Source organism: Panthera onca, chromosome D4, assembly GCF_046562875.1.
Source record: "Panthera onca isolate mPanOnc1 chromosome D4, mPanOnc1 haplotype 2, whole genome shotgun sequence".
Classification (NCBI taxonomy): Eukaryota; Metazoa; Chordata; class Mammalia; order Carnivora; family Felidae; genus Panthera; species Panthera onca.
The window spans coordinates 40,231,728-40,245,518 of record NC_138351.1 but is presented as its reverse complement, the minus strand read 5'-3'; the positions used below and the strand labels follow the sequence as shown (position 1 = coordinate 40,245,518).

The 13,791-nt window shown below is 38.0% G+C and overlaps 1 protein-coding gene across 6 annotated transcripts in view; it reads left to right on the top strand.

The window, feature by feature from the left end:
* NFIB (nuclear factor I B) overlaps window positions 1-13,791 on the top strand; it is a 239,798-nt gene that overhangs the window by 124,603 nt on the left and 101,404 nt on the right. For all 6 annotated transcript variants that reach the window (XM_060609740.3, XM_060609743.3, XM_060609741.3 and 3 more), the window contains exon 3: window positions 10,115-10,168. In XM_060609740.3, the coding sequence (XP_060465723.1) occupies window positions 10,115-10,168 (54 nt within the window). The remainder of the gene's footprint in view (window positions 1-10,114; window positions 10,169-13,791) is intronic.

Here is a 13,791-nt window from a genome sequence, read left to right as displayed (position 1 = left end):
AAAGAATATGTGTAGACAGTCATCAGGCAAGTAATAGTTATGATTGGCATTACTGGCGATTAATTATAATTTGAGGAAGATGAAAAACATCTTAAGTTATAGCAGCCATCAAGGTCTTGTCCACTGTAAAATAATGGTTGTTTATTCAACAGATGTTGGTTGAGCATTTACTAACATACCAGGAATTATACTAAGCAGTGAATAAGATGTGCATGTATCTTGGGGCGCCTGGGTGGCGCAGTCGGTTAAGCGTCCGACTTCAGCCAGGTCACGATCTCGCGGTCCGTGAGTTCGAGCCCCGCGTCAGGCTCTGGGCTGATGGCTCGGAGCCTGGAGCCTGTTTCCGATTCTGTGTCTCCCTCTCTCTCTGCCCCTCCCCCGTTCATGCTCTGTCTCTCTCTGTCCCAAAAATAAATAAAAAATGTTGAAAAAAAATTAAAAAAAAAAAAAAAAAAAGATGTGCATGTATCTTGACCCCATGAATTTGATAACAGAACAGAAGGGTTGGACACTATTCTATTCCTTTAAAATTTCCTGTGATGTTAGTGTTTTTAAAGGGAAGTATAGAGTGAAAACAGAGGAGGACCAATTAGGTGGGATGTTTTGGGGAGGAGTGAAAGTAAGAAATTAAACCTTAAAGTGTATTTAAAAAAATACGTTAGCCTTGCTCCACAAACACTTGTACATATTTTGACTGTTGCATGAAGTTATTTTCCCCCCCTCTTATTTCTGATGTAAATGACTAAGCCTAAAAAACTCTCTCCTTTTTTGTGCCCAGTTTTAAATGATTGGGCAGCGTGAAAACTGACTCAGGCGTGAGTGGTTTGCTCAGGGTCAGAGCACAAGTGGTTGGCAGTTACTGAATGGGACCCAGGATTTCTGACTCTCCAGACAGTTTTGAAAAAACACTTCCTGATCCCCAAAAAGAAAAATCGCCAATGAAATATCAGAAAGTCTTGTATCTGGTTTTAATCTAGATGTACTATATTATATTAAGTTTTGGAGAAATACATGAAACGACATAGCACAAAAGGGCCATGTGTCCACAGCACTATGGCATATGTAGGATTTAGACTAATCCATGAAGACCCCAGGACAAAATAAAACAGATAAGTAAGTCACTGTGTCAAGCAGTATAACAAGTGCTATTCAGGGCTTTGGAGGTATGAGAGCATTTATTTTTCTCTGCTTTCCTTTTAAGAGAAAAATCTAAGACTAATATGATCATAAACATTGCATTTGGTTTATATTGAAATTCTGCATTGATTTTTCAATTTGCCTCCATAATTATGTTCTTGAGTCTGATGACATTCTGGTTTTTATTTTCAGGTTCATATTTCACCAACATTCTCTTTGCACTACATACCTTACTATAAAATGCAGGTTTCTTGGTTTCCAAGAAAGAAAAAAAAAAAAGTGTATTACATAGAATAGCTGAAATCTACAATGTCTCCCAGATGGGAAAGACAGAACATACATCTCATCTTTTCCTACTGGATCTGGCTGGGCTTTGGAAAGTACTTCATCGTTTTCATGTGGCAAAGCGTATTGGCCAATTGTTCCTTAAAGTACGCAGTGGCGAGTTCATCTAATATTATGAGATATGGGCAGCATTTATGAAAGATTATAAATCTTACGACTCTCTTCAGAAACTTAAAATACAGCTGGAGATGTTTTGCTTCCAACAAACATGCAATCTTCACAAAATTGGAAAAGAAATGTTTTGCATAAATAATATCTTGGTTTATTTCTCTCTAGTGCAAGAACTATTTTTTTTTTTTTTAGTCAAAATCATGCCATAAAACCCCTCCCTCCACTACACTAACACCCTTGCTCTGTATTTATATTTTCCTGGTGCATTAAAAAAATTTTTTTTAGGTATGCCAGATTGCTTTGCCTTGTTTTTAAAGATAGAAAACTGGATTTGCTCCCAGGGACTCTTTCCCTAACTAGGCCAGTTTAAAAACTAAACAAGGATTGAGTCAGTTAATTAATTTAAATGAGATTACAAATCAAAAACATATTACGCAATCTTGATTTAATTACCACATTTTATTTACTTAATTGAAAACACACTGTAGAAACTTAGCAATCCTGACAATGATCAGTATGGTATCTTTGCATTCTATAGGCTGAAGGCTTCGAGGGCAAGAAGTGTAGACGATCCTGGTTGTGACCTTTGGTTCACTCAATCCCTGGATCAGTAAAGAGTCATTGAACTTAATCTTAGGCCAGAAAGGTCAGATACGATTATCCCTGCTTTCATTTGTGAGGTTTTGGTGCTAGTTAATGAAGCAGTGCAAACCTCTGGTCAGAGATATTGGCAGGTTTAACACTTTTTGTGCAGGGGTATTTGTATCCAAACTGGTCAATAGTCTCCTCCTGTGAACAGGTTTAACTTGCTCGCATCTGGTCATGTGATTTTTTTTTTTTTTCTAACATTTCAGTGGCCTCTGTCTTTCGGCTAATTCCTTGTGGACAAATTTTGGTCCTGAGCCCAAATAAATCCTTAGTTTAATCCTTGAGATATGGTTCTTTAAACCTAATCACCCTGCTAAGCAAAAATGTGGCTCTTAAAAAGAAAGTTTAAAAATGGAGCTAGTGGAATGTGTAGGAATAAGGAATAGAGGAATAAGGAATAAGGAATAGATCTACTATCTTGTTTTGTATTTTCTTTGGTTAAGTTAATTTATCTGTAAGGACGTTCAGCATAGCAACCTCTTAAAACGATGAGCTTTGTTATATTGAACACATAGTTAAAAATCTGTGTTAACCAATAGAAAGGAAGGTCTGAAAGTATGGGCCTTTCGATGGGACATAATATAGATTACAAAGCATGATTTAAGAATATATAGAAAGCCATGTTTCCTGAATATTATTTTGATTCTGCCGAACGTATTCAGAGAGGTTTGATTTCTCTTCCTACTCAGGACTGGGTTTAGACCAGGGGGTACAGATTCAGCAAGAGCATATCAAGGACTCCATTAACAAAATGCCAGAATTCATGCTTTCCGTGGGTTAACCAAGTTTTGCAGTGAAGTGGATGCCATATAATGGAATGTCCTATTGAGAAGAGAAGAGAGGCAGAAGCAGAAAGACAAGGGAGAGCAGGAGAGACAGAAAATGGGCAGGCATTTCCCTACACATTTACATGCTTATGAGCTACAAGGAAAGCACTTAGTTTTCCTGTGTTCTTTGTGTGTGTGTGTGTGTGTGTGTGTGTGTGTGTGTGTGTGTGTGTTATTCTAATAGACATTTAATAGAGGAAAAAGAAAATTTTATTAAACTATAGTTTTGTGTGTGTGTGTGTGTGTGTGTGTGTGATTCTAATAGACATTTAATAGAGGAAAAAGAAAATTTTATCAAATTATAGTTTTGTGTCACCCCAATTGATAAAACAGTCCTCCATTTAAACTGAAGCTGTATCGTGTTTTAACCGTGCTGGAGAAAAAGATGGTGAATTATGGCATCAGAATTGCAATTATATAAAACAAAGTCACTGTAAATCCTGGGGAAACAGTCATTGCAGAAAGCAGAGTTGCAAGAGTGAGGCAGTGAGGCATAAGCTTTGAGGCAGAAGAAGCTAGAAGAGGGTGAAGGAGGTTTGCCCTACGAGAATAGTTTTCTCCTCCTCCCCTTTAAAAAGGTGCCTAGTTTTGTCTTATTTTCTTGTGTCCCTGTTATAAAATGCATGCATTTGTATCCCTTCCCTCAGGGTTTTGCTTGTTCCTTACATCTTGACTCTTCTCTTTCGTAAGTGATTTTTTTCTGGCATGCTGTGTATTTAATTTGTAAAAATATACTATTTTAGTGTGTTGGTAATTAATGTTTAGGAGAGAAAGAAGGGGACCATTCTAAGTCTTTAAAAAAAATCTCGTGGTATTCTTTCGTTGACAATGGGCTATTTCTTTACCTGCTTAAAGCAAAAAGAATATGACAAAGGGGCCTTTATCACATGATGACTAATTTTAGTTCTAGCAAGAGGCTATCTGTAGGTTAACAGGTTACGATGTGGGTTTCATTTACTCTTCTGATATCTCTTGATATAAAAGCCATATTGTTATAGAATCATAGAATTTTAGAGCTAGAAAGGACCTGACAAGTTACCTTGTTCCATCCATTCTTTGCACCAAAACGACTGTAAATTCAACTCCCGCCTCCCAAATTTGGTTTTCCTGTTGATAGTGCAGTCGTGGTGTCAGAGACGAAAATGAATTCCTGAAATGCATTTCATTTGGGAGTAGAAAGAGAGCTAATATATAAAGGTCATTAAAGGCTTCTGGGCTTGCTTCCTGGACCCTCCCCAAACATTTCTTCCCTTTGTAGGGAAGCACCAAAAATTACTTTCTCACTCAAAATAGTGTCTCTTGCCTACCCCTCCCATTTCCAAATACTCCTTCAGAACTGAGCCTTAACATGGGGCCAGGAGACCTGGTCCCGGGGAATTGTATACCTAACCCTCTTCCGCCTTTTTTTTTTTTTTTGCCACAAAGGTTATATCTATTTGACTTCTACTGTATGTTTCTGCCCTGAGGGATGTGCCTAGTCTTTCTTCTTTGCACACTTCATGGTTTACACGCCTGTTGTTTTTTGCTCATTTGGTTTACTCAGCCAAATGTCGGGCCCTACATCACTGTATCAAAGATTAGGGCTGTAAGGCTAAGTAGGTCAGCATCCGGGCCTTTATGTATTTTAGAATCTAAAAGGGATGTCCTCAATATGGAGGACTTGGAGGAGGAAAAAAAAGGGGGGGGTGTGGAAGGTGAAGGCTTGGAGGCATCCAGTGTAAGTGACATATGGGGGGAGCAGAAGGCCAAAAGAGGACCGAGGGGTTGGTAAGGACTGGAAGGTACCTGGAATGGCCTACTGAAACATTTGGAGAGTTTCCTGTGTGTATTTGGAGTACCTGTAAAGGTTTTAGTTGTGAAGTAGCTTAATCCATTTGGGGTTTTAAAGAGATCACCTTGGTAGTAGAATAAGGTACTAGAAAGATATGAGATCCGATCTGTTCATCTTTGAAGACCCTGCCCCTGAGGTCCCTCCCCTCTGATATCTTCTATGACACACCCTCGCTCACCCTTCCTAGGAGGAACCAACTGTTTGCTGATCTTGATATATATTCATTAATAATACCTATCATGGTGTATTATATTTTATTTGCACATTGTTTCCTCTTTGGGAAGAGTCTGAGCTCTAGAAAGCGTACAATATATGTGCTTCTTGTTGGAACAGTATTTTAAAGGGCATTATTATACATTAAATGGAAATTTAATAAGCATGTATTGAGAACTTACTATGTCCCAGACATCAGCAGCTGGACTACCAAAGGTGTCCCATGAATCTTTCTGAATCACATCTAATTGATGCTTAAAGTAGTGACCTTCAAAAAATTTCCAGTTTTGATGATCTGCCCCCATCAGGTAATTGAGCTCATCGACCTCAGAAAGTTAGTACTCAATAACAAACATGGAACAGGTTATTATTTGTTTATTATCTTATATATTTAACAAACCTTTTATTGGCCTTCCAGTAGATTATTAGTAAAACTTGAGATTTAGAGTTGTGCAATCTTTTGAAAGCATCAATGAGTGTATAGATTTTAATTATGTCTAACTTAGAATAGCTAAGGGTTTTTTAAATTTATGAAAAAGATTTTGAATGTATTGGTAAATGGTGGGAAGGAGGAGGGCAGTTAGGGGTAAGGTAAAGTTCCCAGAAACATTTAATCTGCTGAAAGTTCCCTTGGCTGTGCATGATTTTAAGATTGTATAATACCCACTCAAGGGGTAGTATGTCTGAATGGGTGGCCCATGGAGAGAACATATGTTTCAAGAGTTGCCATGTAACTTTGGACAAATCATTTAGGTCACTTATATATCCCAGGATCTTCCTTAAAATTGGGCCATTAGGGAAACTGGCGCCTGTTTAGGTAAAGTTTAGATAGTAGAAGAACCATAAAAGGCTGACTGCTTTTTAAAAGGGAATGGAACAAAAGAATGGAAGAAAAGTTGGAAAAGGTCATTTGGAGATGTGAACCTTTTCTTATTTCTGGGGGAGGAGGAATAGATTGAGTTTATAAAGTAATTTAGGGGATGCCTGTGTAGCTCAGTCACTTGGGAGTCCATCCGACTGTTGATTTCGGGCCGGGTCATGATCTCATGGTCCATGGGATCAAGCCCCGCATTGGGCTCTGCGCTGACAGTGTGGAGCCTCTTTGGGATTCTCTCTCCCTCTCTGCCTCTCCCCCCTCACAAATAATTAAATGAACTTAAAAAGAAAGTAGTGATCTAGAAATGGATTCATTAACTATTTTCTTCCAAGAAGAAGATATATGTTTATTTATACTTTTAAAACATAGAGAATGGGCTAAAAGAGATTTTTGTAAGTATGTAATACAAACTATTTCAGTTGTACATTATGTCCGGTGAAGTCAGAAAGAGACAAAGAAACGTAGAAGGTCTAGATTAAGATCAAGGAAGAGAAAATAAAATGTGGAGGGTATGTTGGAGGACTGGTTTAGGTCTCCTGCCTGCAAGGTCCGTTCCCCTCTCTTGTTTTCCACTGCATCCAAATTGATCCTGGATTCAAGATCCAATGTGCTGGGCAACTTACAACCCGTATTCTTACCAGTCTTGCTCTCCAAAGACTTCAGTCTTCTGGAAGGTAGTCTTCATCAGGAGGCTGGTATTTACTGCCTTTTGAGTGTGACAGCTCCTGAGAGTTTTGTGATGGTAGTGCCTTCCTCTCTTGAGAAGAGAGGGGGGCTATAGCATTTACATGGGAATTCTCAGTGGGCACACACTCTTGTGGGATTGAGCCCCACATCAGGCTCTGTGCTGATGGTGTGGAGCCTGCTTGAGATTCTCTCTCTCGCTTTCTGTCTGTCTCCCCATCCCAGCTCATCCTCTCTTTCTCTCTCTCAAAATTAAAAAAAAAAGGAATATTAATCATTTTTTTTTTAATGTGACCTCTGTGTTTACTATCTTTCATTTACTGATTGTATAGAATATGCCTGGCCAGGGCTTGATGGTTTATATAATAAAAGCTTTGCAACAGCTCTATGAGGTAGATAGTACAACAGTTTTAAATATCAGGCCCACAGAGCTCCAAGAGTGAAGTAATTTTGCACAAAAATCTCACTACTAGTGAGGAACAGAACTAGAATTCATAATAACATATTAAGAACACACACACACACACACACACACACACACACACACACACACACAGGACTTGATGATGGAGGTGGTTGAGTAAAACCTTTGGGTGTAGAGTAATGTGACCTGGGTGGTGAATTGGAAGGGTTTTAGATGTGGTCTGAATAATTCCTTCTCTGAAGCTAACCACAATAACAGTTCTTTTTGGTTTCTCTGCCAACTGTGACTTTCTGGTTATTTCCTTTTCCAGCAGTTGGAATTAAGTGACCAGTATAAGGTGCCGTGAGAGTTAAGAGTAGATTATAGCCTTAGAATTTACAGTCTGAAAAGTAAATGTTCACTGGCTCACTCCCTGAGGGGGCCCTCTTCTATGTTTTGGGATCCAGTATATGCTATTTTCCTTCATGAGAAGGCACAGACTTTGGAATATGAGGGAAAATCTTCCATTGTGTGCCAGTAAATGCCAGATCATTTTAGAAAGTGGAATTCTTATGAAAAGCAAGTGTGTGACTCAAATTTAGTGTCTTCTTCAGTTTTCCCTCAAATACTTGTGGTTTTTTTAGTAATAATATTATTTTCAAATGAAGTTGGTGTGCATTTGTTGGAAATGAGGGAAAGGGTAATTTGCAGCAGAAAAGAATAGGGTTTCCCAAGTGGGATGTTGTGGTAAAAGGGGTTGCCATTGTTCTAGCTGAATACTTTCTTGGGAGTAGAAGAGACCTTCATTCTTTAATTGACCTAAGTTTTAGTAGCCAGATGTTGGGAAAGAGTTTTGTGGTGCCATTTTGAAATTGATTTAAGGAAACATGCTAAGGCTCACAGAGAGTCGACAACTCCTGTTCCCTGAGGACAACCTCAACTGACCTCATGTTGTGTCATCAGGAAGGTGGCATTAGCCACCTTGAGGGATGCATGTTTAGACCTCCATAAACGTGAAGTCATTTTAGAAGGAAAAAGAAAATACGAAGAATCTTTGGTCAGTGGGTATGTTAATAATAAGTAGGAACTTCTCAAAATGTTAGAGTCACTTGAGAAATTAAACTGGAATGTACTATCGATATTGAAGGACATTTGTCAGAAGAACTCAAGGCAGAAATAGCTGAAGCCGTAGCAAAATAATGTCATTTATCATTTTTATGTAACTATCATACTCCATGCCTGGAAACTGGCCAATATTATACCATCTTTTATAGGAATGTAGAAAGAGAAAGATTGATCTTCTAAGTTATAAGTCACTGAGTCTTGCCTCCCTTCCAGAAAAAGCCATAGTATTCATGAGAGATTAGAGACAAGCATTGTAGAGAATACCCAACTCTGTGCCTGTCAGCAGGAGACACTAGCTGAAACTCAGACTGCAGGAGTAACCCTTACCAGTTTCTTTACTTCCATTTTGGGAAATCAGAAATGAATTGGAAGATAATGTGGGAATCCGTAAATATATTTGCTAAGATTTCACGAAAGCTATCCTAGGGCAAAAAAAAAAAAAAAAAAAAAAAAAAAAAAAAAAGAGATGAAGGAAAATGGATGAAGAGGTAGACTTCTGATCTCAGCATTAAATCTGGTGAACAGGCATGAGGCAAAGCACAAAAATAAATCACCAAGTTTTGTACGGTAAGAAGCTAACAGGATGCCCTTGCATTTAGTAAGAGAAGCAGCAATTGCTGTATGTTAATCGCTTACACGGAAGAGCAGAATAACCCTGCTGAAGAAAACCAAACAAAACAGTGTAAGATTTTTCTGCTTAAACGAGACTGGATTCCTATCTTGGCTTAGGTACCATGGCAGGATTTCAGGGAAGAGACTTATCTAGGGCCACCTATCAAATTTTGCTGGCATGCGCTATCCAGTTCAAAACTGCCTTCTCTAGGCAGGCAAGCAAGGCGGCTGCATCTGAGCCTGTCATTCCTCTGGCATTTACCGAAAGCCCAGTGCATTCACAGCCACGAGCAGCACCCCCGCACCCTGAGGGAGACACAAAAGGAGTAGACAGAATCTCTGCTTCTGCCTTGGAGCATGCAATTTAGTTGGGGAGACAAAACTTAAACACTAGAACCAATAAAGGAAGATTACAAAGCAACCTGCAAGTAAGTGTATAATAACATGGGGCCAAATGACACAGATAAATGCAGAGGGGACACGGAGGAAAGAGGAGCGAGCAAAACACAACAGTGTTAGATTAGCTAGGAAGGGCGTGTTGCCTAACTGTAGTATCGCCTCCACGTTGCTTTCCCTACAGAAAGCATCAATGAAGAATAACGTGGGATAGGAAATTCAGATACACTACATTGATCTTTTTCTCCTTATCTGCAGAGTCTGTCTATCACAGATGGAAATTAAATTGATCCAACAATTTGCTCTCCACAAAGCTCTGTTAGTTTCTACCTAGTAATTTATGCTTTTCTTGGGTGTTTGCAAATCGATTGCTATTATGGGATGCAGGCAAATCTGGGCCTGGATCCAGTAGGTTGGGAGATTATGGGAGTGGATATGTGTGTATGCACATGAAATCCTGGAAAAACAGACTCTCGTTTCTATCTATTATACTCATGGAATAAAAACATTTTCAGGTTCTTAAAAGCATGTTTAATTACACTCAGGTTGCATTTTTAGGGAATGTATCTGCTTTATTTCATATTGCTACTGACAGGCCCAACCTTCAAACCACCTTCAGCGGCTTTGTGGCCAGACCTTTTGTTTCCAGAAAGCCTTGCTCCGTCCTGAGAAGATGATAGATCTCTACTCACCCCCCCCCCCCCATTTGACATAGAAATATGTATGGACATTCATCTAGCTTGATAAATAAAATGTTACCGCCGAAAGGCTTGGGAAAGTATACTCTATTTCAACACTCAGCTTCATTGTTGGGCCTTAAATTTTTTCTTTAAAGTCCGTTTGAGGATTGTGAAATTCTTTCAAAACAAATTAAAAAGAAAACATTTTCTGTGATTTCTTTATAGATTCTGGACAATCAGGAAGTCCAAGCCACAACGATCCTGCCAAGAATCCTCCAGGTAAATATGTGTTCCAGGACGTTTGCAATCTAACATTGTTGGAGAACAAAGGTACCACTGTTTTGATAAACACCCCATCATTGGTCAGCTGCCTCTTTTGTTCTGGTAGGCAGGTATGATCAGGGTGCGAGGTGATTCTGTTTGGGCCCTTCACAGTGGCGGATACTTCTATGCGGGCGTCATCAGTCTTAACCGAATCACCGTTTTAATTTTTGTTGGTGTTTCTGGAAAAATGAACACGCACGGATTTTAGTTGCGCATTGTTCAGGTGCTAAACGTCATTGCTGCTTAAAAAGCCAAAAAACCCTCTTAGTCATCCTTTTAAAATGCACCAGAAAAAGTAAAAATTTCCATACTCTTATTATAGTTTATCAACCGTCATTACTTTAAAAGGAGGGGTGTGGTCGTGGTTGGGTATGTTTTCAGGGAAGGTTTTTTTTTTGCAAACGAGTTTTTCTTCCATAAGGTTTTTATTGGATTCCAAGAATCAGGGAATAATGAAAGTCGGACTTTTCCTTTAGTATAATACATGCCAAATACCCTCTTTATTTTCAGAAGTTGTTCCAGATCTGAAAATGGGCTTTTATAACTTGGCTCTCTTCATAGTTTTGTTGTTCCTAAATCTGAACATACAGAATTTGGCATTGATTTGGAAGAGTTTTTTTATTTTTCCTCAGGACGTAAAACTTGTCAAAGCAGGGTTTCTAATATTTGTTACCGTAAGGATTTTGATTATATCTGTAACTTTGGTAAAAGAGTGCTCTAGGAATAACAAAAACAAAACAAAACAAACAAAACAATCCACACTCACCACACGTGCCCTCTACTTCCCAAAATAATCTGATCTGTTTTTTTTTTTTCCATTGAAAATAAACCAAAACGTTTATGAAAGGTAATAATAAAAGTTTCCTCAGGGAGAGTTAGTGTCAGGTCCTTAATTATTTGATCTCCCTTGTCCTAATGCTTTGCTAATATGAGGTGGAAATACCTGAAGAACCCCCAACGTGTAAGAAAATATGTCAGGCCAGTCTTGTTTTAAAATGATGTTGAAAGATACAGGAAGTAAATACGCAAGGAAAAGTGTGAGGTCAAAACAATATATTTTTTTTATTTCTGAGTCTTGCCTGTACTTTGTTCTTTATTTTTATCTTAGAAAAACTATATTTTTTCCAACTACATCTTAACCTGTGCGGTATTATACAAAACCTTTCTGTTGGACAGAAATGGCATATAATTCAAAGGTAAAAAGTCCTAATTAAATATAGGTTGAAAAATGTACCCTAAGTTGAATTTTCTCCACTTTTTAAAGTCAGAATCCTTCAAAATTCCTACAGATCAATAACAAAACAGGCAAAAATCACAACAGTTTTAAATGTAATTTCCAGTTAAATGTATTATTTTATTTTTTGTGTTGGTGGGAGATTAGAACCAAAAAGACAGACTATTTTGAATCTAATAAATTTTGTCAGACATTTTCTGAAGTTGAGAAAATTTCATTAGCTTATAATGTCTTTAACTTCCCTAAAATTTCTTCTTTTCAGCTGAGTAATATTTTCTCTGCATAGCATGATAACCCAAAGTGAATTGTGTCCAAATATTTTGTAAAACCTTCCTCACTCATTTTACAAAGAATGGGGTGGGGGAGGGTTAACAGAAGAAAAGTGGGTAAGTAATGTAAGTCAGTCAGACTAAACAAAGGATATGTTCTTTGCATTTGAAATTGATAAAGCTGTTATTGTTTGAAATTCATTTCTGAACATGTACAGAAAGAATTACCCTCACTTAAAAATGTTCTGTACTTAAGCTATGTTCTGTACTTAAGCTGAATAGTTGTTGAATTGTTATATAATGTCAGAATTTGATTTTTCAATATTTGTGAAGAAGCTCGGTTAAATTTTTCTTTTGCTACCTTCAGCGTAGCACATCTCTTAAATCATCTGTTTGCATATAATATGACAAACAGAAGTAATCAAGGTAGGACACCTCTAATTTTTTTCCCTGTTAAATTTTCTTTGGAAATCAAACCTTTTTGCGAACGATGTCTTAAAATTGGGATGTTGTAGATCATACTATGATTAGTTGGGTATTGTATATACTTAAATGGTACATCAATTACCGGTTTCTCAGGTAGAATATAATAAAACATATATGATACCCAAATAAAATAAAATAAAATTTGATTTTTCTTTAATGATTCAGAAACATCCCATCATTTTAACATACGTTGTGTATCATTGTATTATGCACCTGATCAAGGAGATTATTACAGAATCTGGTTTGAGGAAAGTAAGAGTTTGTTCTGGAATGCCTTGAAATAAATCAAGCCACTAGGAATATAGAATGGTTTCTAATCTGAAACGTGAAAAACCTGAACTTATTAAGGTTTTGTTTTCAGTCAATTAGGATAAACTATACATATTATTGAAAGCTCTTTTCATTAAGTATAAGCATGTTTGGTATTTTAGAGCCTAATTTATCTTTAGGAGGCTTTTTCTTTGGCTGAAATGTGAAATCTGCAAAGTTTCAGACGCAGGATCTCAAAAAGGCACAATGCATTCATGGGAAAATTCAGTCTACGACCGTAAACAATGAAACAATCACTTTGCTGCTTGTGTTGTTATAACAAAGAGAAGCTAGCTAAACTTTGGAAAAAGGTCTCTTTGAGGGCTAACACTTTTCCTACAACCGGTCCTTTTACTTGGGGGGTGTGTAAGCCATGCGGCGGCCACCATCTCCTTCTCAACAGCTTGGGAAGAGATGGCGAAAATTCAAGTCCTTTTGGAGGTGGAAGCTCTGTGAAATCTGTTCCCCACGGGAGACGTGAAGGTGGAATCCCAATCAGTCATGCATGTGTCTGCGCACAAATCGAACCCCCCTCTAGCTTGGCTTTTCTCCAGCATCAGACATGACTGTCTGACACGGAGACCACTTCCCTGCTGATTCAGAAGAACTTCTGAAGGGTGACCTTGAAGCTCTTCAAACTAGTCTGGATGTCTTCATATAGGCCTTTAATTTTTTAACTTGTGCTTCTTGTTGGGGTTTAGAACTTAGTGAGCAAACTGAGCATAAGCAAACAAAAGCAGCACATTTTTGAAAGGAGGGTTATTTGGTATTTGTTATTTTTAAAAGCATATTTTCAGGGGCTTATTTTTATTACTTAAACATTAAATTTTTTTTAATGTTTATTTTTGAGAGAGAGAGAGAGACCGACAGAGTGTGAGTGGGGGAGGGGCAGAGAGACAGGGAGACACAGAATCTGCAGCAGGTTCCAGGCTCCCAGCTGTCAGCACAGAGCCCAACGCAGGGCTCGAACCCATGCACCATGAGATCGTGTCTTGAGCCAAGGACACTTAACCGACCGAGCCACTATTTTTTTTACTTTAAAAAGCCGTTAAGCAGTTTATTGCATTTCCTTATACTATCTGTGGTTTCGTATTTTGTTTTTATTCTTCGTTACATGGTGGGATGGGCACCATAATCTTTTCAGGGCTAAGGTGCTCTAAAATTCTGGTGGTGTCCAAGGATATGACATTGTTATTTTAGTCAAGAAGCACTAGACCACTTATTTATTTATTTATTTTTTTGTGATACACATTTTCTTTGTTTATGATGGGGTCGGAAGT